The 27,027-nt window shown below is 31.5% G+C and overlaps 1 protein-coding gene across 7 annotated transcripts in view; it reads right to left on the reverse strand.

The window, feature by feature from the left end:
* Positions 1–620: 620 nt before the first annotated feature.
* Positions 621–27,027, reverse strand: part of LOC108914315 (2-oxoglutarate dehydrogenase, mitochondrial) — a 39,759-nt gene continuing 13,352 nt past the window's right edge. For 2 of the 7 annotated variants that reach the window (XM_018720093.1, XM_018720092.1), the window contains exons 5-15: positions 19,736–19,991; positions 19,346–19,624; positions 19,154–19,289; positions 18,903–19,083; positions 18,331–18,840; positions 15,711–15,912; positions 15,107–15,357; positions 13,520–13,959; positions 13,050–13,204; positions 5,555–5,665; positions 621–1,180 (exon numbers count right to left, since the gene is read on the reverse strand). In XM_018720093.1, the coding sequence (XP_018575609.1) occupies positions 1,081–1,180; positions 5,555–5,665; positions 13,050–13,204; positions 13,520–13,959; positions 15,107–15,357; positions 15,711–15,912; positions 18,331–18,840; positions 18,903–19,083; positions 19,154–19,289; positions 19,346–19,624; positions 19,736–19,991 (2,621 nt within the window). In that variant the 3' untranslated portion in view covers positions 621–1,080. Of the gene's footprint in view, positions 1,181–5,554; positions 5,666–13,049; positions 13,205–13,519; positions 13,960–15,106; positions 15,358–15,710; positions 15,913–18,330; positions 18,841–18,902; positions 19,084–19,153; positions 19,290–19,345; positions 19,625–19,735; positions 19,992–26,967 lie in introns of all 7 variants that reach the window. The other 5 variants (XM_018720096.1, XM_023455735.1, XM_018720091.1 and 2 more) reach the window with 4 other exon arrangements.

Raw genomic sequence — 27,027 nt, forward strand, 5'->3', positions numbered from 1 at the left:
CAATATAGAATTATACCTAAATTATAAAATTTATATAAAATTAAAAGTAATTTTAAATTGCACAACCAAACGGAAATTTTAGGTGAAGCGATGCATCACTTGCGTCACCTGGTGAGCCGCCACTGGATAGACCTATTATCTTGGCAAGTTTTGGCAAAATGAAACCAAGTGTTTAAGGTTTTTTTTTTGGTTGAATCATACCAGCTTTTAGGTTTTGAAATTCTATATTAGCAAGTTGCTGATTGCGTGGTGTGACCTTTTTTTTAGAATCTCACCAAAAAGTGTTTAGTTTGAAATTGTATATTTTTTTTTTGTTAGAAAAAGGGCCTCCGTGGAGCTTACAGCCCCAGGCCTCACCATACGTTAATCCAGCCACGACTATTATTCATTTTCAATGCTGAACTTTTTCGCAACGATTCTCGATTCTAAACAGTTTTCGACTGAACTTTCAGCATCCTTTCATTTCATTTATCTCGTAAATGAAACACTTATGCATTTTAATCTGAAATTTCTCTGCATAAAGGCTGTGACAGCCCATTATTAAAATGAGCACAGATTTAAACACTCATACCCAAAGTATAACATTTAAAATGAGGAAGGTAAACAATAAAAACAACACAATTAGATAACGAATTGTCATTCAAATTACTTTCATCCTTACACAATAAATAAATAATACAAATAAAATACTTCATATTACCACATTTCATTCGCTTTATACACTGTAATAAGTATTAATACTAAATCAATGTACACGCAAAACAATCCTTGTTGCAGAAAGTCGTTTCGATTGAAATTAATTTACCACCTTTCCAATGTTCATATTTACGCAAGCTAAACAGTGCTATGTACAATAATTACATTAACTATTAGAGATATAAATATTAATCAGTGCATATTTAAAATATGATTTATAATAGTGTTTAAAATACCTGTATTGACATTTCTATTATACAATAAATACTTTTGTACTCGCTAAGATTGTTTTCTATGCTATGGATCTGTAACATGTAATTTGTGGTTTTAACTGAACTGTGATGGCTTCAGGTGTTCCAATATTACCTTTTCCAAAATATAAATTTAAAGCCTGGTAGCGTCTTCAAGCAAAGCAGCTAATTCTTTGAGATATTGGGCTTTGCTTCCAGTAGCGGTACTTGCAGCAACAGGTCGGCCAACATAACTAGAAAAATAATAAAAATCAATTGTGAAAAAATAACTAATTAAAAAATGGAAACATCTGTTGACAATTTTTTACATTTCCTGAAAACTAATGTTACTCGCATTTTTCAAGCCTTAGAAACACAATGATGGTATGGTGAAACTAATGAAAAATATGTATAATGAGAGTGATTAAATTAGTAGATTCCAAATATGAGAAGTCAGTTAAATTAAAGAAACCTGTTAGCCGATATGACAGAAAAATTTAATTTTCTATTAAAATATTAAAAAGACAGGGCATATTTTTTTTATTGATATTTTATTAATAATCTCATGAATGGTTTATAATTGATAGATTATAAACCAACCATAAGATTCTGAAATCAAGATGCCATATTGCATTTCAAAATACCAACAATTTTGATGTTGGTACAATATCATTTGTCTTGAATGAATTAAATGGGGAACTATTTCATGAAAAACGAAAACAAAATGATAACATTCACAAAGTGATTGTCCAGTTGTATTTTTTATAGTTTGAATATTGTTTCACTTCTTAACATTATTCAAGGTCTAAACTTTTTTTTTTCTTATTAGGCAAAAAGTATGGGGTATTAAGCTGGCAAGGGATGAATGACAAGTTGCACTTTGATTAGCCAGAATAACTAAATATGACAATAGTAGTCGAGGAAATAAAGCACTGACAGGATTCATAGTTCAAAAATAATAAAGAATTCCCGGACTTTTTCAGGTTTTCCCTGACTTAAAAAAAATCCAGGTCATTTGTAATTCATTTTTACATACTAATTGATGTTTATTTATGCATTAAACTTTTTCTCGACTGGACTCCATAATCTTTTTTATACCTAAAGAACCTCTTATAAATGTTTCGAAACCGCAAATAGTTTTCTCTTTCAAGAACCCAAGGCCTGCTTTCACAAAATTTCCAGAAGCAAGCATCAAATTCCCTGACTTTCATAACTATTTTTAAAATTCCCTGACTATTCCCTGTTTTTTATGAAGAATAATGAATTCCCTGACTTTTCTCGGTATTATCGGTTTTACCCAAGGACATTTAAATAAAGGGAACTTATTTATTTACATTTCTAGATGAAGCCTGGTCTATTCACAGTCTAATTGTATCATTGTTGTCAGCTGTATAATTATACTGGAAATGTACTTAATATTTTTATGGCAATTTTCATCACAATTGTGAAAATTATTATTATAGGATAGTATTAGTAAGTTATGCATACAATATTGTTAAATTCTGTACATATTAAACTATTTTTCATTTTTCATATTTGCTATGTTTGAAGACTTGGCAACTACGCAATAATTTGTAGCGTGTTCCTCGTTCGTTCTGCCGTGGTTGGCAGAATATGGCGTCTCTTGTTAGAAAATAGTTGTGATTTTAGTAAGTGAAACGTGATTAGTGTTTATACATGTATTTTGGATAAACTTTTAAGGTGTGAATATGGTTAGACAGTGCAGAATTTGTAAGAAATTGGATTATAAACATCCACATCAGCTATCCTTCCACAGGTAAGCGTGCTTGAAGGTGACTTTGGAATGTATATGCAACTGTGGCCATTGTCGTGCGTGTGGGTAACTTTTATTTGAATAACGGTAAAATTTTATAAAACTGACTTGGTATTTTTTTAAAATTTTTGCTGAAATAGTAAGAAAACAATAATATGAACCACGTTTGGCCATTAAAATCAAAGGAAAATGCTGCACCACAAATAAGTTACAGACATTATTTATATTTAATATATTTATAGGTATTTCAATGTTATCCCTTATACCCAACATTACAAATTTTAATCATTCATCATTTTCATTTTCCTCTACGACAAAAACCTTTTCAAAAATATATTTACAATTTTACTAAATGCACGAGCATAAAAACTGAATAAATACAACAGCAAAAATATGGTGGTGGTTCACTTATACATAAAAATACCGAAGATGCAATCAACTGAAAGTTGCATTCATTCAACCATTTGATGTTCTCCTTTGGGAATATATTTTTATGTCTCACTGAAAATTTGCCTCAGTATTCTAAAAGTGAAATGTGAACGTTTTTAGGATGCTTGGGGATGGTGCAACAAGAAAGAAATGGTTACAGTTATTGGGATTCCAAGAAGTTATAAAAATATTATATATATTTATTATAAAAATACTGAGTAGCTGTTGAAATATATTGACTTAGGACTATAAAATATTTTATTTTGACCCATCCAAAATGTACGACATTGGAGATGTAATCGCGCGCATCAGTTGGATGAAAATAAAGCCCTCTGCTTTCCCCTTGTCTAGCTTCACCCAACATATGAGATAGACTGTGACATGCATAGTCCCCTTTATTTAAATGTCCTTGGTTTTACCGGCCGCTATGAACCCTGACTAAAAACGGCCTTACTGCACAGTTTTTGGAGGTAAGGCCGTTTTTAGTGCTTTATTTCCTCGACTAGTATAACAATGTATTATTTGCTTAAGGAAAATATGACTTTTCTACAAAAGGAGCTCATTTTTACTAAAAGTTAAATTTTTAAAAAAATTTCTTTTTTCCATGTAAAAAGTTTTTTCACTTTAAGTTACAATACTTTGAACAAAATAAAGTTAAAATGTGAAAAAATTAACTACTATTTATATGGAGAAATTAATGTAACAGAACATTTTGTAGAAAAACGTTAATATACAGGGTGTTTCAGTTCGAGTGAATAAAACTTTAACCACAAATAGAACTCAATAAATAATTCAGAATTGTCTTATAACGTAAGGATCTAAGTCTCACCATTTTCACTGTACATAACCGGTGGGCTGTTAAAATCATATTATTTATGAAATCTTTGGTATACTTAAAACAAATTGATTCAAATTTGGTGTGGTGTTAACATTTACACATGTGCATAATTTACTGTAAAATTTACACATTTTTGTAGGTCAGTGGCATAGGAATGAGTAGTAAAGTGGGATGTTTTTACCTCAACTTCCACGCCAATGACCTAATAATCATTCGGAATTTATTTTTAGTTTCCGGGGACAATTCTACATAAAAAAAGGTAATACTTGTTGAAAATCAGTACAATGTATCGTTTTACTGAAAATCTCAGTTGAATGGGAGACCGTTCTTTTGATAAGAAATTTAGTTTCTTAAAGATAGGAAATAAATTTTAAATTAATATTATTATAATGTCACGCATTAACGACTGATAAATTCTAAATATAATCCCTTCTGTAGTATTTATTGCATGCGTAATGTGGTGAATTCCCCCTCCAAGCTCATTTTTTTGTTGCGCTACAATGCAGAGGACAGCATATTCAATGGTCCGTTTGTTTGAAACATATAATTTATTTAAAATTTCACCCACATATTAATTTTAAATCTGCGCTGTGCGTCCATTACAGTATCCGGACACAACAATTGCCATGAAAAAACAACTAAGCAATAATAGAGTTTTCTGTCATCAGGAAATGTCATTTTATTTTAGAGATTTGAAATATTAGTTAGTGTGTGTCTTTCTTATCAGAAGAACGGTCTCCCATTAAACTGAGATTTTCGGTAAAACGATACATTATACCGAGTATACAAGTATACCTTTTTTATGTAGAATTGTCCACGGAATCTAAAAATGAATCCCAAATGATTATTACATCATTGGCATAGAAGTTACTACCCATTCTGAGGCCACTGACCTACAAAAATTTGTAAATTTTACAATAAATTATGCACATATGTAAATGTTAACATTACACCAAATTTGAATCAATTTATTATAAGCATACCAAAGATTTCATATGATTTTAACAACCAACCAATATGGCTCTGTACAATAAAAACGGCGAGACTTAAATCCTAAATTTATTGAGTTGTATTTGTGGTTACACTTTAATTCACTCGAACTGAAACACCCTGCATATATTTTTTTTCAGAAGTGAAAAACAGGCATAGTATACCATATTAAAATCTGTACTAAAAGGCCAGTTTGACCTAGTACATTTTCTTTACAACGCTGTCAAGTTAGGGTTACAAGAATTTAAATAACCTTAAAATGAGTCAAATTCCACTTGAGCCCTGAACTGTATAAAGCAAAGAAAAAGCACTTAATATATGAGTAGGCAGGCAGCTACTCGGAAGCTCTGAATAAAATGGATTTTATTTTCCACTTTACCAGTACAAATTTTGTAACATTTTTTCTCATGAATGATTAATTTTAATAAAGAAGGAAGGAACATGCACAGCCACTAACCAACAAGTCAGAAACACAGACACAATTATTTTTATATAAATTATTAGATACATTACCTCAACCAATAAAAATTTAAAACAAAAAAAAAGAGTGCATAAAAACAATAAGCGGCAATATGTGAAGATATGACTAAATCTCACCTAACAACCCTTGCATCGGGCACGTTTTCATTACGTTGTTTAGATTGAGGTTTAGGTTCGTCCTTACCAAACAGTCTACTGAACCAACCTCTACTCTCAGTTTTAGTGGAGCTAAAACATTAACGAAAACGATACTCATTCGAGAGTAATCATATCTTCACTCATTAATTAGTATTAATATTCAATATAAATAAATTTAAAATGTCACATATTGCCTTAAAATAAACTAAAACAGATGTTACAATTTTAAATAAACTGTGAACAAATTTGATCTAAAAAAGTTTAATCTACACAAGGCCTGAAGAAGTATATCAACATGTTAACCACTGTTCCTTTAAATGACAATAATATAACTTTCCTTATAGCTGTTTTACATTGACAATTTATTGATCTATTAATTCATGAAGTCGCTTCATCAAGAAATTGGACAAGTGTAATGCACCAAATCTGCTGTCAAATAACTTCATGAATTTATTCATCAAGTTCTTGACGAATTAGAGCATGTTCTAATTTTCGTCAATTTCTTCGTGAAGTTCGGAAGTACCAACCCAACAGATTTCCAGCCTCAGATCAGTAATGAGGTTATGTTATTGGAATATGTAAATAATTGTGTGGCGTCGTACTAGTTTTGCATCGTTTTTACTGATTTGTTACTTACAAACGCTAACATTTATATAATATGTGTCAAAACGGTACCGCTGTTATATCACTACAATTATGAGTGGAAAGGTGACATTTTTGAAATTTATTTGCTTCTTTGGTTGGTTGGTAGAACTGATTCATGCGTCAAAAAACTTGACAAAGTCTGTAGCAGTGTAAAACAGCACTGTTTACCAATAAATTCGTGAATTAATTCACGAAGAACTTCGTCAATTTATTCATCAATAAATTGTCAATGTAAAACAGCTATTATGTAATTTTTCATTATGACACCCCTTTTTCGCAAATGAGATAAAATTAATAAAAAAAGATTAACAACACTGTTGTGTTTTGTAGATTCAAATTGTGCAGTACTTGTATCTCATACACACTTTTTGTGTAATTATAGTAAACGTGTTTAATGGAGGAAAGGGTGTTGAGAGGAACATTTTTGTTTTCAATATGAAAATTCTCTTCTATTTTAATGTTCACTTGTATAAATAAGATAAAAAAATTCTGATTATATTTCTGATCGCTAAGTCAGAGAGTGATTTAGCTGTGGTAGAAACTTCAGCAATCTAGAATTATACTTTGTATCTTCTTTTTCACAAAATTATTTAAAATCAGACTGATTAAATAGATGTTAAATATTTTAAGAAGATATTTAAAATATATATATTTTAAATTGGATATGACCCTCTTGTCAAATGAAATCACAAATTTTGTGCTAACAATTTGATCTATTTTTAATTTAAATTTCGAAGCTAATAATGAGTGAGTCAATATCACATATCCAAAATAATTGCAGCACCTCAAGATCCAAGCCCTAAAGCCATCCAAGCCATTTGTATGTAAAAAAAAATTTAGGAGGTTACTACTACAAACTTCCTTTCCTTCATTAGTACTACAATTAAAAAACAACAAAGTTTTTAAAGCTTTTTTCACAAATTGTGACTTCTGACATAATAAAAAATCAGCATAAGGTCTTTCTATTTTCACCAAAAGCGATTTTTTTGTAAAACTATCATTACATGTGAATGGAGAAATTTCATTCAGTCGCAAAGAAAATGGAAATGCCCATTTTCTCTTAAAAATATTCAGGGTGTCCTAGAAATAAATGACAAAATTTTAAGTATAGCCGGTGATCAATAATAATTGATTAATGTGAAGTAGCTAATAGACAAAGACAAGCAATCACCTTCATGTGTGTGCTGTTGGTGCTAGTTCCGACAGTGGTTATTAATTGTGTATGATGAATGAAAAAGAGACAGACATATTATCATTTATCATGCAATTAAATTGCAGATATGAATTTGATTAGTGTAGTGTAGTATTTGTCAAACTATCACAATAAATCAGCCACTTGAAAATCATTTTCTGACTATCATGAACATATCAAAAGATCGATAATAATTAAGGTTATGACCGTACCGTCAAAGATTCTTTATTAATTTCCAAATAACTTTTCACTACAATTTTAAAAATGTTATGATGCAAAAAATTACAGAACAAATTTTCATTATACAAATGCAAATAGTTATTATTTCTTAAAGGAACGGTAATTCGTGAACATATTTAGTCATTTGAATTCGTTTTGTAATCTTAGTTCAGACAATTACGCTTAATGACGTGTACGTAAAGAATCGCCGGCTCAACTATAAGTAAATATTTCATTAAAAGGAACAACTTTTGTTCGATACATTTTTGTTAAAATTCATATTTTTGTCCAGTATTCCATACCTATTAAAGTAACCTTAAGGAGCTGTCTATGAATTTAATAAAAATGTCGAATGTCATAGTGGCGCATAGTTTTAAATCTGCATGTTCCGACTATATGTCCTTACTTCAATTCAATTTAACTACTGTTTCAAATAAATTATCATACCATATGGTACCATGTAAATGAGTGGTTACTGTCTTGGAAATGCCAACACTAATTCCCATTTTTTGTGCTTCTTTCTGTTTATTATTAATTCGACTAAGAGTTTCGATTAATGCTCCAGTGGTGGATAATACAAATTTACAATTTTAAAAAATTATGTTAATTTAGACAAAACTTGTTGCCTCTGGTGGGTTAAACGCCTAGGAAAAATGTTGTCATTTATTTCTCTGACCCTGTATATTTTTTAAATATTTTTAGTAAAGGTATTAGTTCATTTAAGGTAATTTTTGTCTTCTTTTAATTTGAAATTTTATTTTACGTGTATGACGTCAACAATGCGAAACATTTTTGGAAAATCACTAAATGTTTGTTAGCACACTGATAGGGTGACATAATTGTTGGCGATTTCTGCACCAATTTTTTGGGTGGGACTGTATAAATTCAATGATTTTGCGTCTTCTGCTGAAGATCGCTAGTCTTTTTGATAATTAAAGGAAACAGGAGAATACTATCATTGCCAGAATGAGAGATTTGTCACGAATTAGATGATTTTTCGTCTGCAAACCATACAGTATGGCAAAAAAATATCTGGAGTTTGCCATTTAAAAATTGGACGTAAAGTAGAAGTAAATTTCTTTTTTTTTATGGAAAATTGGTAATACTGTACTCTACACGATTTTTACTATGGAGAATATTATTCAACAAAGAGTTTGCCTAAAATTTTGTGCTATCAACGGAATTTTTTGTTCTGAATCGTCAAAAATGTTGGGAACGACGTACAATAATTCAGTTTTTTCAAAAACTCAAGCATACAAATGGCATTCAAATTTGGTCGAGAAGTGGTTGATGATTTGCCACGTTCTGGTCGTCCTTCAACATCTTCAACTAAAGAAATCATCAATGAAGTGAAGGAAATGGTGCTTAAATACGTCATTATAGTTTGAAAGAGCTGACATATGAACTAAACGTATCTGACGAATCAGTTAGCACTATTTTAGTTGATGGTTTGGGTATGAAATGTATCGCAGCACGGCTGGTTCCAAAAGAACCAACAATCTTCGGAATAGTACTTTTCCAAGTCATGTTGACTGTTTTCTTTGACTATAGTGGTATTGTCCATATAGAATTCCTTCCGGATAAAGAAACAGTCAATAAATAATATTATCTGGATGTTATGAGACATCTGAGAAAGAGTATCCGCCGCCAAAGACCAGATTTATGGAAGGAGAATTTTCGAATTTTGCACCACGTTAATGCACCATCACATACAGCGATAATTGTAAATGACGATAAACTCAATAAATGTCATCGAGCAGCCACGGTATTTGCTGGATATTACTGCTGCTGACTTTTCCTCTTTCCCAAACTCAAATTACCACTTCCTGAAACACGTCTCAAGTCGATGGAAGCCATAAAATAAAAAACGCTGACGAAGATGAAGTCCATACCGGAATATGCCTTTAAATAGTGCTTTGACTACTGGGTTGTTCGTTGGAAAATGTGTATTGCTTCAAATGGAGCATATTTTGAAGGAGACAAAATAAATTTTGATGATTAATTGAATATATTGTGTTTTATTGACAAAGTCCGGATTATTGGAAAATTTTGATAACTAGTAACTTAATTTACAATTTATGAACCCAGTATTTGCCAAAATAACTTTTTTATTTATAAATCAGTAATTACTAGTATCTGCAATTTCTAATGATAATTTTAATTTACGAATAGATATTTTATTATAACTAATAGATTTGTTTATATTTATCGGTTTAGTGGATGAATCTGGCAACACTGAAGGATTTTTTTTTCATAAAAATGTGAAAGCACTGATGATGATGCATGTTGCCATTGCACTAGAGTAAAATAATTCTAAAAATTAATACATTTGCGGCTGGATATGAAATTTTCGATTAATGATAACATATATTTTATTTTTTTTTTTAGATCAAATGAGGTAAAAAATTAGGAAATATAAATATGAATCCCATGTTTTTTAACCTATTTTCACTTTGTGGCAGAGTTAAAAAGTTGGAAAACACTCAATTCTAAAATCTTACTATTAAAAATTGAAAAATATAAAAATGTCAATGGAACCAAACTTCTTACAAGGAGAAGGTAAGGTAGTCGGATTTTTGTAATTTTTGATATTTATGGTATATGTAGTTTGAACCTTGAATTAGAATTTTCCAAAGTAGTTCGACGCAACGTTCATAAATTACTGAGTTAGTCGATTTTGAAGTTTTACCTGACAGCTAAATCCACTAGATGTGACACATTCTTCAACTGTGAGCGTGGCCTGATTGGTAGTGTTCAGGACTGACAGTCATGAGATCGCTGGTTCGAGTCCATCGCGTGGCATTCTTTTTCTTCAACGCACCATATGGTTTTTTATTATTTTTTTCATCTCGAAAATTATGAACAAACGAAATATTATAATAAATACTTATGTATATGTAGGAATATTCTTCAAATATTTCATTAAAATGCACAATTGGTCGATAAACAATATTTATTATGAATTAACAATAAGGTTTTATTAAAAAAAAAACCAAACGAGGTCAGGTAGGATGTTCTTTTATTTTATATTTATGCTAGTATTTGACATTTTACGCAGTGTGGCACGAGCCAGAATGGTAGCTATCATAAAAAAATGGGAAGCAGAAATTTTTTAAGCGTCTAGCTTCCTTTCTTTTCCTTTTTCTGATCTCGAAAATTATGAACAAACGAAATATTATGAGAACTGTATGTAAGAATATTCTTCAAGTGTTTAATTAACATTTTGAGCTAGGTTGTGTGGGTCGTCCACCGTGTTTAAAAAAACCGCTTACAGAACACACCTGCTCCGGCATAAAAAGTTTCGGTAAATTCCACAAAGGGCAGAGAAGCATCGAAACTGTGTGATGAAAGAACAATCTTTCAAACTGTTAACGAAATTTGCTTCGACGTCGATATTTTGAAAACAAAATGCGCCTGTAAAAACATAACATTTACACATGCTAGATGCTTAAAAAATTTCTGCTTCCCATGTTTCTATGATAACTATCATTCTGGTTTATGCCACACTGCGTAAAATGTCAAATACTAAAAATAAAATAAAAAACCAACCGAACCCCGTTGGTTTTTTTAAAAGAAACTTTATTGTTAATTCATAATAAATATTGTTCATCAACCAATTGTGCATATTAACCCTTTCACTGCTCCAGACGTATTTATTCACTAAAAATTTATAGGGCTCAAACTGCTCCAGACGGATTAATTCGCTTGAATAGTTAAATTGGATCAGGCTGATCAAACCGTATATATTCGCAACCATGCGCATTAGTGCAATTAGTATGGGGAATTTTTGCGGGCGGAGCTAATAACGATTGTGAAATATTTTTATGGAAGGAGGTACTGGTAATAATGCCTAGATTGTTTTTTCAGTTTCTATTTAGTACAGCTGTCGATATACTGTATTTTATTTAAAATAAAATCGTAAAATTTATCGTAAATCGTAATTTAACACAACATAATGTAAAACCAAGTGGTCTAACTGCTCCAGACGTATATATTCGCACACGGTAAACTTTCGCGCACGGCGCGGTAGCTACATTCAGACGTATTGCACAGCGAAAGGGTTAATGAAATATTTGAGGAATATTCCTACATATACATAAGTATTTATTATAATATTTTGTTTGTTCATAATTTTCGAGATGAAAAAAATAAAAAACCATATGGTGCGTTTTGAAAAAATAAAAAAATGTCACGCGACGGACTCGAACCAACGATCTCGAGACTGTCAGTCCTGAACACTACCAATGAGGAAGATGCATCAAATTTTCTTTCAAACTATTAATATGTAATTAATTATTAAAATATTGAATATAATTAGGTGGGCGAAAACGGTCCCTAATTGGTCAAGCAATTTGTGACGTCAGGATCCGGTATATGAGTGTTAAGACTGTCAAGACGTGGGAGGCTGGCACTGTCATTGCATTGCTGTCATTTAATCTTGTGTTGAATTAGTTTGTGTTCGCATTGAATTCTGAGTGGTTTTGAGTAGTTAGTTTTAGTGTATAAAAATATAAAGACAAGTTTCGTTAATTTTCATAGAGTCTAAGAACATTTTCACAATATCTACCCAGGCAGCTTTAATGCGTGGCAGCTTCAGGATCAGAATTACAACACGAGAACGTGAAAAACATAACAGTGTCTGAACATAAGTACCCATGTGTAGTTCCACAACACTAACTGCCCCCAACAAACTATTTGATGTACCAAAGGATGAGAAAATGAGGAAGAAATAATGTAAAACATATTTTATAGAACATCCATTTTTGACAAATTATCAGATTGCTCTTGGACAAATCCAGCTTCTGTAGCCATAGAATGTACAATTTTTAAAATAATTAACAATATTGTGTTAAGTAAAAGTAAATAATATAAAATCTATCCAGCACACGTAGTTTGCATAAACACAAATGAGTAAGAGTGAGACAGACAGACAGACTACTCGTTTAATTTGGACCGATACCGGATCGTGACGTAAGAGTCAGCGATCTTTGTTTAAGACTGCGTTTTAGTGCATAGAGAATTATTTTGAATTTATATATATTTATATGAAAACTATTATATAAAAATTTAAAATTTATGTGGCAATTGACTTTTTACGATGAAAGGAATTTAATAAGAAAAGAAAAAAAAATGTGAAACTTCCACATTAGGCCACGCTCCCAGTTGAAGAATGTGTCACATCTAGTGGATTTAGCTGTCAGGTAAAACTTTAAAATCGATTATCTCGGTAATTTATGAACATTGAGTCGAACTACTTCGGAAAATCCTTATTCAAGGTCCAAACTACACGTAACATAAATATCAAAAATTACAAAAATCCGACTACCTTACCTTCTCCTTGTTAGCTTTCATATCATTCATCGCGTTAAAAAATATTATATTTGTTACTAAACAAATAATCTGAAAAATAAAGCTTACACGATATCCCTTTGTCCAGCAAGGGTAGTTTCAAATCTGGGCTCCACGTAGGTCCAACCACCTTGATTTTTGTGTTCCTCCTGACACCAGGCGATCTGAGCATTGGAATACTTGGCACATTCTTGTTTCAACAAATCGAATGGGAAAGGTGTGAGCTAAAAAAAAACATTAAAACTCACCTACTGAAACTAACTCACTCGGACCAAGCTCCAAAAAATTCATTAATTTGATAGTGTTAATTTATTAATCAATTTAATTGCGTTAATTAATTAATTGAATTTAATTGCATTAATTAATTGATTGAATTTAATAATTTAATTATTTTAATTTAATAATTAAATTAATTTAATTGCATTAATTTAACAATTTAAAAATAAACAAAAAAAAATTTAAAATCACCGCCAGCGCAAACCGTACCACCGACAGAGAAGAAAAGAGAGGAAGATACTACAAACATTAGTGAGACTTACTTGTTCAACACGAGCAAGAGCAATCTTAGATTCTAACTTCTTCTCCTTAATAGCAGCTAACACATCAAAATAGACTTTTCCCGTGCAGAAGATAAGTTTCTCTACACCTTCAGGATTTTGGGAGGCAGGCCCTTGATCTGGGATGATCCTCTTAAATTCGGTACCTTCATTCATGTCATCAAAGGAGCTCCTTGCCTCTGGATGACGCAAGAGACTCTTGGGTGTCATAAGGATGAGGGGTTTCCTAAATGGTAAGGCAATTTGTCTCCTGAGAACATGAAACAAATTGGCTGGGGTTGTGCAGTTTGCTACAATCCAGTTGATATCGTGAAGTTGACGTACTGCAAAATCATCGCTTTCCGGTGGGAAATAGTCGGGATCGTCAGACGACATCTGTAGGAAACGTTCCAGACGAGCGCTAGAATGTTCTGGTCCCTGTCCTGAAAAAATGAAAATGGATAAGAATTATTTGGTAATAAATAACTGCATTTTGATGGAGTTTGTGCTTGGTTCTAAGGGTAAGTTTATAGTAAATTCTCGTTCAAGCCTGGACTGAAGCTTTAGCTCTTGATGTACTTGAGACGAAGCTCAGTCGAAGCTTGAAATGGGTATTCTTTATATACGTTCCTTAAACTTTGGTTTCCTAGAAAGGCGGTGCCGTAATGGTGACAATAATAAAATGGTAAATGACATCACAGAAAATGGTCTTATTCAAGGTGATCCAAAAGTAATGATTCACAGAGACATACTAGACATTCGACATCAACATATTTGATTAGAGCTAACAAGCCTTAATAAAATGTTGATAATAAAAAAATACAATCATTATGTTTATGAACGTGTGAATGAAAAAATTTAAGAGCAGAAGTTTTTGGATATCAGAGATCATGTTATATATTTCAATATATCTTCTAAAGAACACCACATAAGCCATGTTTAGGATGTAAATGTGCCCATAACTATTTACCCATAATTCTTAAACCTATCTCATTTTTAACAAAAAAAAAATAGCATGTTTATCATCGGTGTTAGGAATTGCCCATTTTCGGGAAAATTACGTTTCAACAGTCAGCTATCTATATGAATTATTTCAGGAAATTTGAACATAGGGGCTGATGCCAACACAAATTATCCCTGTGGTAATCATTTTTGTCAGTTTTATTTATCGATTTTTGGTAAAAACTAACGGCAAAATAATAACCCACCGTAGCCCAATCGGCCGAAAAACTTGTTAAAATACAACATTTATTTTGACGTCTTCACTGATGTTTGTCTCCATCTTTGTCTAAACATCAGATGTACTTCGGGTATCTTTCACAGCAAAAAAAAAAGTTGATTTTCGGTGAGAACTCTTTTTAAAGAGGAAATTTCTCTTAGAAGACGCTAAGAAATGGCTTTCAGAATATGATGTCGAGATAAAGGAAGGAGCGCTTCGCGGCTAGTGAAGAAAACCTTTGGTAATACCAAATGCCTCTTTTCGCAGCTGAGCGTTTAGTACATAATGATTATGGCCGCTATCTTATGCGACCAATTTCCTAGGAAACCAAACCTTATGATCCGGTTTTTAAAATATTATTAGTAACCTGCCTTCCATTCCATGGGGTAAGAAGAGTGTTAATCCAGTTTGTCGCACCCATTTGGCTTGACCGCTAGATAATAACTGATCGATGATACACTGAGCAGTATTAGCAAAGTCACCGAACTGAGCCTCCCAAATTACTAAAGCATTAGGATTAGTCATGGAATAGCCTAATTCAAATCCAAGTACACCATACTCGGAAAGTGAACTGTTGCACACTGTGTAAGGGGCCTGATCAGGGTATAAATTACAAAGAGGTCTAAAAATTGAATAAAAAAATTAATAATTCTATTTTGCGTCATGTGTAATTGATATATTTATTATGTACTGTAAATAAATGATCTCTATACAGTGTTACCAAATTTCACTAACAAAATTGTACAGGTGAGTCCCTGCTAAAAAAAATGTCAAATTTATAGATTTTTTCAAATAAAAACATATGAATGGATTATTTAAATGGAAGTGTATTTCGTTTGTGACCATATGTTTATATAAATTTGTTTTCTCATTTTTGGTTATGGAATCACCTCTGGAATTTTGTCTGTAGAATATGCAACACCCTGTATTTTATGTACAATTACAAATATGCTCAGGTTAAGATTATCTACTTACCGGTAAGTTGCCTTATCAACTGTTTGGTGATGCAAAACGTGGTGCCTGTGAGAGAATGTACCTCTTTCTACGTCCTGTCCGGATAATCTAACGTGAATACCTTCTTTTACTAAAGAACCAAAGGCCATTGCTTCTCCAAGAGCCCAGTCAGTTATTCGGTTCTCTACCATCTCCATTCTTGATTTTAAAATACGTTCAATACCTTAAAAAACAATATAATATCAAAGCAAACAATATTTGATTTTATACTATATCAGAAATACAAATGTAGTATAAAAATAAATTATGCCGCGAAATTCACTATTTTAAGGATTGAGATAAGAAATTGTGATATGAAATAAATTTGTGGTAGGAAATGATAATTTCTTAGGCAGAAGAATACAGGATTTTCTATGCACATAATTAGTCATAAATTTAGAACAATTCTAGATTGTGTAATTAATAATAGATTTGTAACCTAGAAAAGTATACAGAGCCTTCATAAATGATTACAAGTCACATCAATTTTATTTGCAACAGTAATTTTATTTTCTTCACGTTAACAATTAAATTTTATGAAAAAAATCTTAAAAAAGGGCTTTTTGGGTAAGAACATTTTACAAGATTTAAAAAAGATTTAATAAAAGAAATGGTCTTAATACAATTATATATTTTAATTATTTGATAATGATTTCATGTCAGTTTGAAATGCTAAAATTTTGTTGCAAAAAATAAAATGAAATTCAACTTTCTAGTGACAAATTTTGCATTATGAATATAAAAAAATGAAATGTGCATAATAATATAAATGTTGAAATCATATGAGTTTAGATCAGCATAATTCCATATTTTTAAATTGGTATGTTGGTTACAACCTATAAAATCTAGTCATTAAAAGATATTGCTACTTTATGCCTATTAGCACAAAGCACTGCCTTGTATAGTCTTTCCGATATCAATTGAAGAATTAAGTCGTTGACGGTATGTACCAGGTTCGGTAGCTGACGCAGCAACTGGGCATTGAAATATTTGAAAAACTTGTTTCCATATTTATTTAACCATACCCATATACAGGTCTGGTCGAACTACATGTGGAGGTGATAGAAATGTATATAGTTGAAGAATGCGAGCGCGGGCAATCAAAATTTAACACAACTGCATTGAGCTACTGGGCAATAAATCTCAGCTTTTGACAAGTGGTTGACAAATTGCCCAGCAGTGCAGTTCAGCAATGCGGAATCTGGTGTGATTTAGGTAATTTAAATTTTTTATAGGCGCCTTCTATTAATCATTTATATTACAATTGCGAAAGGATGAAATAATATTATTACAACATGGCATTAAATAATAATATGTTTAAAAATAATTAAAATATGTTGTTGGTCAATAAATATATAATAGAATTTTTCTACACATTATATACAAATTATTATAATTTTTTAGCTTTAGCAGAAAACTTTTTAAGGGACGCCTATGATACTCATTAAATTTGATTGATCGGTTTTTTTATACATGTTTAACTGACTTCGGAAAGACTATACCTACTAATACAAAGTGACCTACTAATCTGCAGGGATAACTAGTATTACAATACATAATGGGAAATAAAAAACATTAATTAAAAACTAACTGTACTTTTAAAAAATATTTGTGTACTGACTGTTAAATCATATTTGCATATTCTCGTATTCTTACTTTCACATGATGTTATAAATGTCGAGATTAAGTGTATTTGGGTACTAAAATTAATGACGGGCACTATCCATTGAATTCAGCCAATGAATAAATTAGTCATTAATAGACTTCAAGCACAGTACATTATAAACCCTGAAATTCACACGGTTGTCAGCACTTTGAGTTTTGACTTGATAGACAAGGGCAATCATAAAATTTTTATTTGTATGGAAAAATAGATATTTTGTGTTAATATAGATATAATTTAAAAATAATAAAATTATTTATTTAACAAATTAATTATAGTTTTATTAACACTGTGATCTTTTCCCATAATTATATTAGGTACATAGTTTGTTCTCATTTTGTTAGTGACAACATGTTGCGTTATAAATAACAAAAAGTTTTAACGAAATGAATAGGACAATCTACATAATTATAATTTGAAGACGAGTCCTCTTTTGCAGGAAATACAGTTGGAAATGCTTCTTTGTGCAATTATGTAGTAGAAAACAATTTATTTTCGAAATATATTGCAAATGTTTATCACTATTACTTTTTTGTAATACAATTATTTTATAGATTACATAGCTATTTACATTTTTAAAGAATCTAAAGAAATTTAAATTACTTCTGTACAATCACTCATACTGTCTGTGGTTGTCTTGTTTACTAATACTAACCAATGACTATGACTATCTACTACTGACCAGTGATTACTAGTTCAGTGGCATGTGACGTGGAACCGGTAATTTGTTAATCACACTATTTCTATTCAAATTTTCTTTGCACTATCGAATAATTCGAATACTTTGGTACTATTCAATATTCTGATAGTTTTTAAATGATAATGCCCATCATTAACTAAAATCTGTTTCAATAAGAAATGAATATGTACAGGAAATATAATTTTATGACATAAGAATTGGGAAAATATATTAAATGTTAATTTAAATATAAATATTACCTTTGTGAATAATAAATTCGGTTGCGTTTGGAGGTGGTGAGGAAAACCGTTTCCCAATATGCACTAAAGTTTCCTCGTTTACACCTGTAGGGTTAACTTTTAAAGGATCCTTGCCTTCAAAGAAACCAGACCATGGACTATCAATCCAATCCTTATATTTTATGTGTGTCTCTTGACGTGCACGTTCGAAAGCCTCCTCGCAAATTTTATCATATTTATCTTTTACATCTTTGACTTCTTCTTCACTTACAATACCTTCCTTAATTAATTGCTCAGAATAACTTTGTAAGAGAGGTTTAATAGCCTTAATTTTACGATACATAAGGGGTTGGGTGAACATAGGTTCATCAATTTCATTGTGGCCATTCCTGCGATAACATACCAAATCGATAACAACGTCTTTATGGAAAGTTGATCTCCATTCGGCAGCTATGTTACAGACGTGGATCACACTTTCGGGATCATCGGCATTAACATGGAAGATTGGAGCATTTACAACACGGGCGACATCTGAAATTCAAATATTAACGGTATAATAAATGAAAAAATTTGTCACCTGTTTTGCTGCATACCTGTGCAATAAGGAGATGATCTGGAGAAACGAGGATCAGTTGTAAAACCAATTTGGTTGTTTGCAACTATATGAACTGTGCCATGAGTGGTATAATCTGGCAATTCAGACAAGTGCATTGTTTCAAAAACAACACCTTGGCCCGCAAATGCAGCATCACCATGCAACAACACGGACATAACCTAAAATAATTGTTAAATTAAATCATGTAAGTTAACATTATATTTTATAAATACGGCATATTATAAATACCTTTTTCCCCTCTCCATCGCCTCTGTAAAACTGTTCAGCTCTTGTTTTTCCTTGAACAACAGGATCAACAGTTTCCAGATGCGAAGGATTAGCGACAACAGCTAATCTGATATTTTTGTTGGTTACACGATTTAATCTAGAAATAAAATTTAATATTAATTCTTTGGAAAATACTATGAATCTTAGTTATACCTTTCAATGTATGTTCCCAGGTGATATTTTACATCACCGGACCCATCATCGGCCGCTTGCAAACCAGCAAACTGTGTAAACAATTGATGAAGTGGTTTTCTGCAAACATTAGCCAAAACGTTAAGTCGACCACGGTGGGGCATTCCCATAACTATACTTTCAACTCCTAACTCGGTGGATTTATCAATTACAGTTTTCATCGCAGGTATCAAAATTTCACAACCTTCAAGACCAAATCTTTTTTCGGATGACCATTTTCTTGCTAAAAATGATTCAAATCTGCAAAAAAAAATTTGTTCATTTAAAAAATGCCCCATAATTTTAAGTATCATTATGATTAGATTGCAATAAAAATAAATACTTAATTTCTCAAAGTATTTAGCTACTCACCCGGTGGAACGAGTCAAACGTGCTAAAATAAGTCGCTTTTGATCAACACTGAGGTCTGTTACCCCAGGTGTTTCAAGTCGTTGACGAATCCAATTGCACTGTTCCAAACTATTGATAAACATAAATTCTACACCAATATGTCTACAGTATGTAAGTTCCAATCTACGTAAAATTTCACGTAATGGTAAAGCTTTTTCATTGCCGCCAATGAAAGTGGTAGAGGGTAGTTTGAATACCCTGTCCATATCTGCCTCTTCTAAATAAATTCAAAATGTATTTCATTAGAAAAAATCGGGCATTATAGGCTAAGAACGTGGATTGATAGACATATGAGAAACATCAATTAAACGTAAACATAAAAGATAACTTTCACCAAATGAACTAAAAGGTGAAAATATTATTTAATTTTTAATGGTTCCTAAAAAGAGTTATTATTATTTAAAAAAAAAAAGTAATAATGGAGAGCAAATCTGTCTAATGGATGCAAAATATGTCCACAGATGACTGTCGGGAAAAGAAACTTTTTTAGTTTTGATTTATTTTAATGTACTTAAAAATATGTTTGTTAAAGTTATTACTTTAGCATACATACATTTAGATATCAAGTACAGGGTGCCAAGAAAATTAAAAAAATGTGAAATAAATGAAGAGTGAAAATGCTTTATTTCTTTACAATATCATTAAAAGTTGGTTGTAATTAAAAAATAGGAAAAGATTTCAGATTCATTCTCCAATTAATTTTAATTAATAAGTATTATTCCAAACTTTTTTCAAATTCTCTGTTAACAATTTTATATCGTTTCTAGTGCAGTATATATTTTTAATTATTTTGTATTGTAATAATTCAACGTCGCTAAAGAAATCAAAACATTCTAACCCCTCATATCTCTCATATATAAATTTCCATAATGGCCCAATCAGGAGTCAGTCACTGTTAGGTGTCCAAGGGTTCCACTTTTGCCAAAAGTAAAATGTTACTTATTTTGAATGAGAAGTTGAATGAGAAAGGCAACACATGTTAAAAATAAAATGTGACTAACAACTTTTGACATTCTTCTGTGAAAAAATAAGTCATTTCACTCTTCAACTGTTTCGCATTTTCTTAAATTCTGAACAATCTGTACTTAAAATCTAAACGTATTTATGGTAATATGATTATTTTGACCAGATTTTTTTTTCTCTCTTTGCACTAATCTATAAATGTATATGTACATCAAAATTCACAAGTGGTACAAGTATTTTCAACTATGTATATGTTAATTTGGAACGTATAGCATATTTATTAATGGTATTTAAGATTTGTAATAATATAAGTCTGCTTGTCTACTTATAAATAAACTAATACAGGACAAGTGCATATAGAGCGACTCAAAATAAGATTATTTAAGGAAACTCATCTATATACCAACACTCAAAGATACAAGTTACCAAAATGGGAGTTTAAATTTTGAAAATATTAATCCCTACAACTTTTTAACAAAGAGAACCAAATTTAATTTGATTGTGATTGTTAATTAATTATGTTAATGTGAGTGCATCAAAGAGCTGATTAGGAATGACATGCCCCAAAATTTGTCCATTTTTTTCTAACAAAATTTATTTCAGGTCACGCAAGATTAAGTTTTTTTGTAATGCTGTTAACTATTAACAAACCTTATAGTTTTCATGAAAAACAGAATTAAGGGAAGAATGATGTGATTATTGCCAACTAGAAAAAAGGTAAATAGTGCTCCCATTATGATTTATGTGTATGGTATATTTTACGCAATAAATATGACACATGCTGCATGTAACTTTGTGCAACCTAGGTTGCAATTATCAGTAGGTACAGTCGACGCAACATAAAGGTTTCCAACCTAAAAGGCATACTACTTTTAGAGGGGCGAGCCGGTGGACTATTAATAGGAATTTTGAGCGGCATCAATAATTAGAGGCTTGTCATATTTTTTTTGTGTAGCCACATGTGTAACGACACAACAAAAAATTGTAAGCCTTTAGTATATGCATTATAAAAAGAGAAGAGTATACAGATTTTGAAATTATTGTCTCTTGCCATATTATTTTTCTTGTCTCTGAGAAAATTAATATTTTGAAATAAGAATTTGTCATATTCTGCAGAAATTAGGTAGGTAGGTCATGAAAGCAACAAAATAAAAAAATATTGTAAACTACAGTTTTATTATATCTTTACATTTATACAGTTTCGGGAGGAAAGGGAATTATTTTAAGGACGTGTTCTGGAAGTGAAAATAAGTAAATAAGTTCATGACAATATGGGTCCGGAAATATTTCCTTTCTGAGATAGATGTCGAAGGAAATTTAAAATCCGGTTTTTTCTAAATATCTCGAAAACGATTTAAGATATTACACTGTCACTGTACTATACACCAAAGCTCAGTGTAATATCTTTAAATCGTTTCGAAATATTTAGAAAAACAGGATTTTTTTAAATTTTACATCTATCAGAATGGAAGCCGGGTCCATAATGTTATGAACTTATTTACTTATTTTGACTTCATTTTATAAACAACGAAAAAACAAAACAGTCTAATATTTTGTCCAACCACCATCCGAATTAATAACGGCTTGTAATCTGTTTGGCATAGATGTAACAATAATATCGAATATAATTCACGTCTATACCGTTCCAAATATTTTATATACGTTCCCAGAGCATATCTCTATTTGGTGGAATATCGTCATATTGTTCATTCAACTGACACATTACAGAAGCCCATAAATTTTCAATCGGGTTCAAATCGGGACTTTTAGCTGGCCAAGCAAGAACGTTTATATTATTTTGTTCCATAAATGCCCTAACTACAGCTGATGTATGCACTGGTGAATTATCGTGATGAAAAATGAATTCCCTGTGGAATACTGAAACTGAGGGTACCATGATATCGAATAATATAGTGCGGTACTGAAGGCCTGTTAAATTTCCCTCAACCCTCCAAATTACTCCGGGTCCGGCATCTGATATCCATGCCCAAGTAGGCACAGAAAAGCGACCACTACGAGCTCTTTCGCAGACATATCTGGGGTGAAATCGCTGATTTTTTGGGCGATAGACTTTAACTTTTCCAGAATTGGTGGATTGAAATATTTTTTCGTCGGAAAATATGACGTTATTCCAAAAATGTTGCCCCTGTTGAATATAATTTCTGGCAAATTGAAGTCTTCTTTCACGATGCTGGACTGTTAGAAGTTCTTTACTAGGAGCCGTATAATTAAAAAGTCCTTGTTCTTTTAATCTTGCTGTAGCTGTATTTTTACAACTGGGGAAGCCCGTTGCCTCTATTGCGTGGCGTATATCTGTAAATGGATTTTCTCGCATGTATGCTACCAACGATCTGTCTTGATCTTCCGTAGTTTTTCTGTTGATTCCTGTTCCTGGTCGACGATCAACTGACAGCTCAATTTCCCATTTACGATGCAGTTTATTTATAGATGTGTGACTCACATGAAGTTCTCTGGCAACACCTCTTGCTGACCAACCATTTTCCAGCATTGCAATCGCCGGACTTCTGCGACGAGGGGAGAGTTGAGCCATTTTTTTTAACTATTCACACTTACTACTCTGTACACTACAGAATCACTAAATACAACTCAACTAATTGCTATTTAATTAATCACTATCCAAACTACTAATAAATCACTCTGAAATCTCTAACTAAATCACGGTTTTCTGCCTACAAAATTGACACCTGTCACTTTAAAATTTAAAAAATATTGCAGCGCAAGTCTAATGGGAACGCCCCATATAGACAAGCGGTTAAGCCGTCATATTTCAAACAAAATACGATTCAGATTGGAAACCTTTATGTTCGACTGTACATTCCAAAGCCTCTCTTGAGAAATGTCGAACCGGACCAATGTGAAGGGATTACAAATCTTTTGTAACTGCTTATTAATAAAAAAAATATTAAATTCACTCTTTATTATTTTTTTGTGTGCATATCAATTTGCTTATTTAGACTTTTATAAATACATGGCAATAATTTATATAATTTTGTGAATTTCTGTTGCTAGGAAATGTATCTACACTACATTTATTATACATAGTTGAGAAACTGGAATGATTGATACATGCTTGTGTAGGTACATTTCCTAGATAACACAAAAAGGATTGGCAATAGAAGTTTATAAATAGCCCTCAAGATCTATGATCAGCCTAAATCATATACTAAATATGGTATTTTGTTGTAAAATTATTTTTCCAATTTTGAACCCTCACTTTGGGAGGTTATATCTCCTAAAGAGTGCAATTTGCTTTAAATAGACTCACTTTGAATCACCCTATATACATCTGCCAGGTGTCGGTTCATTTACGAATCGCTATGTAACAACAATAACCATATAAAAAGCACTGGTGATTATTTTACATTGGTATGTAGGAAAGATTTATCTTTGTTCTAGTCTAGGTGTAATAGGAATTTTCACCTTTTAAAAATGTAACTGTTGAATGTGAAATGACTATATTTTGAATTTACTGAAATGAAGGAGAGATTATAAGGATTGAATTATTATGAATATCTTTCTTATAATAAAAATAATGCATAAATGTATCTAAATTTTACGGCAGAATTACAGGTTCTCAGAAACTCTTAATCCCAAAAATTAAACATTTAACTATTTAGGGTTTGTATTGTATGACCTGATGAATTTTGATGCAAATATACTTTATTACTAAAAAATACAATATAGCATCATCACCTTCTAATTCATTTTACTGCATACTTAGGTAACACTAAAATCGAATCAGCTTGAAACATTCTAGAGTATATAACTAGGCATATGCAAAGCTGATAAGCAAAAAGTAAATAAAATTAAAAATCTAAACAAAATTGTACAGGTTTTTTTTATTGTATTTTGCATCCACAAAATGGACCATACACGAGGACAAATTATTGAAATAAAAGTTGTAAGATTTTAAGAAACTGTTAAATGTACAAAATACAACTAAACATTTATAATAGCTTTGATAAATGAAATGTCATAGAGTATTAAAATATCCATTTAGAGTATCAAATAATGTCACACATTTAATTCTTTTAAGTAATTTATTAAATAAAATGGAAAAACTAGAAATTCATTGAAGTCTTTACTGCCAAACAATTTCCACGATGGTACAGTCGGCGCCACCCAAATGTGAACGGCAATATTGTACCGTGTAATTTAAACTTCAAATCATAGTCGTAAAATTCAATAGTTGTCAAACATACATATATGTCACTTAGAGCAAACCTAATAAAATGTAAACAATTAACGTGAAATATGCCGGAGCATTTAACTGAAGCGCATAGAGCAAGGGCTATAGCTAAATTAGAAGATAATTGGTCTTTGAGTGAAGTGGCTGCTGATTTAAATGTCAGTAAGAGTTGTATATTTTATATTAAACAACGCTGGCGAGAACAATAATTACAAAGATCTATCAGGCAAGGTGTCGGGAAGGTTTCCTGTGACGCGGAAGACAATGCCTTGGTCGAATTTATCCTTAAGAATACCCTCTCTGTGTTGCGCCACTAAAAAAAGTCTGATTTACTACGATAAAATCTAGATGAAATTTCTATATAAATAACTACCAAAATGCGTTCACATTTGGGTGGCGTCAACTGTACATTGTGTTAGAAAATATTTAAAAAAATTATTTTTTAGAAGAGTTTTGACAGCTCTTATCTCTAATAATAAATATTCTTTGAATGTAGTATACATGCAAGCTATTAGTATTTTTTGATAGTCCACCTATTCCCCAAGTTTGATCAATAAAAAACGAACAACCCTGCATAAAATAGGTACAACAACACCCCTTTCTTCAATTTTTGCTTATCAAAACTACACGAAACATGTACTGGAGAAAAGTGTATACAAAATTGCATGTTTAAAAAAACAAGTTATTAACAAAACTCATTTTGTAACCTTCTTTTGGAGAGACAAATAGTTCTAAAGCTATTTTACATTTTGCCAATTGCTTACTAATGGTAATGTAAGTTAAAAATTAATGAAATTAAAATAACTTAAGTACAAAATTAATCTTTTTTCTTGGAAACCCCATTAGAATTTTCAAAACAATGAACTAATTTTCAGAATATCTAAGGGCATTGAATTTCTGGGGTTTTTATTAAAAGTGACTGCTTGTCATTAGTATAAAATAACTTAAAGTAACTTAAAATCACTAAAAGAGTTGCACTTAAAGTTTGTCCATGTACTTAACACCTAATTTGTTTTGATCTTAGTATTTGGGTTTTTATTTTATTTTAATATAAATAGATAAGACTTTTTCCGAGATAAGACATTGTGTCTTTAATTTATATTAATCAAATAATTACTTTTAAAGATTCAAACATTTAAAACCTTACAACTTTTATATACAGTAATTTATGTATACAGGGTGGGCCAAAAGTACCGGAATGGCAGGATATCTGGGAATATTGAAGGGGTAGGAAAAAAGTAAAGCACTAGGGGTTTAGAATTTTTCCCTGGCTATCCGATGGTGACCTTGAATTTGACCTGGACCATGACCTTTAGTCATATCAAGGCCACAAGATTTTTTTTTAATTGGCACCCCATAATTTTGATCCCGGAAATGGAGCGGAAAATTTTACGTTCGAATATGACCATGCAGGTCAAGATCAAGGTCAAATATCAAAAAGTCCCAAAGTAGCCCAACGGTACCGGAACGGTAGAATAACCACAATCAAGTATGGCCAAGATTGGTCGTTAGAGGTCACTAAAGGCAACAGTTGGTCACTGTTGGTCATTAGTGGTCACCAAAGGTAAAGTGTGGTCATTGAAGATTAACAATGATCACCGAGGGTAAGATTGAAAATTCTCGTGACCTTGATGTGACCTTGAAGGTCATGCTCCAGGTCAAATTCAAGGTCACCATTGGACAGCCATGGAAAAATCCTAAACCCCTAGTGCTTTACTTTTACCCTACCCCTGCAATTCCGGTACTTTTGACCCACCCTATATAATATATAACTTTTCGGATTCATTCTGTACAGTGCAAGTTTAACATCCTCTCACAGTTTAGTTAAAAAGGTATTTGTCAATAGGAATGAAAGAATACAAATAAGCACTAGTTCAGGAAGGGGTATGAGCTGGAATTATAAAAGAAAATTAGTAAAGTTACCTCTTTGATGTTCAAAGGAATAATCTCCCTTTTAAGTATAAGTTACTGTATAAAATGAAAATAAGATACCTAAGTTATATAAAATAATGACTCTTACGTTGCATAAACTGCTGGACTTGCCTTTTCAGCTCTTCTGAATAGGTTCTGGATGGGTGGT

Source organism: Anoplophora glabripennis, unplaced genomic scaffold, assembly GCF_000390285.2.
Source record: "Anoplophora glabripennis isolate ALB-LARVAE unplaced genomic scaffold, Agla_2.0 scaffold865, whole genome shotgun sequence".
In the NCBI taxonomy this organism is placed as follows: Eukaryota; Metazoa; Arthropoda; class Insecta; order Coleoptera; family Cerambycidae; genus Anoplophora; species Anoplophora glabripennis.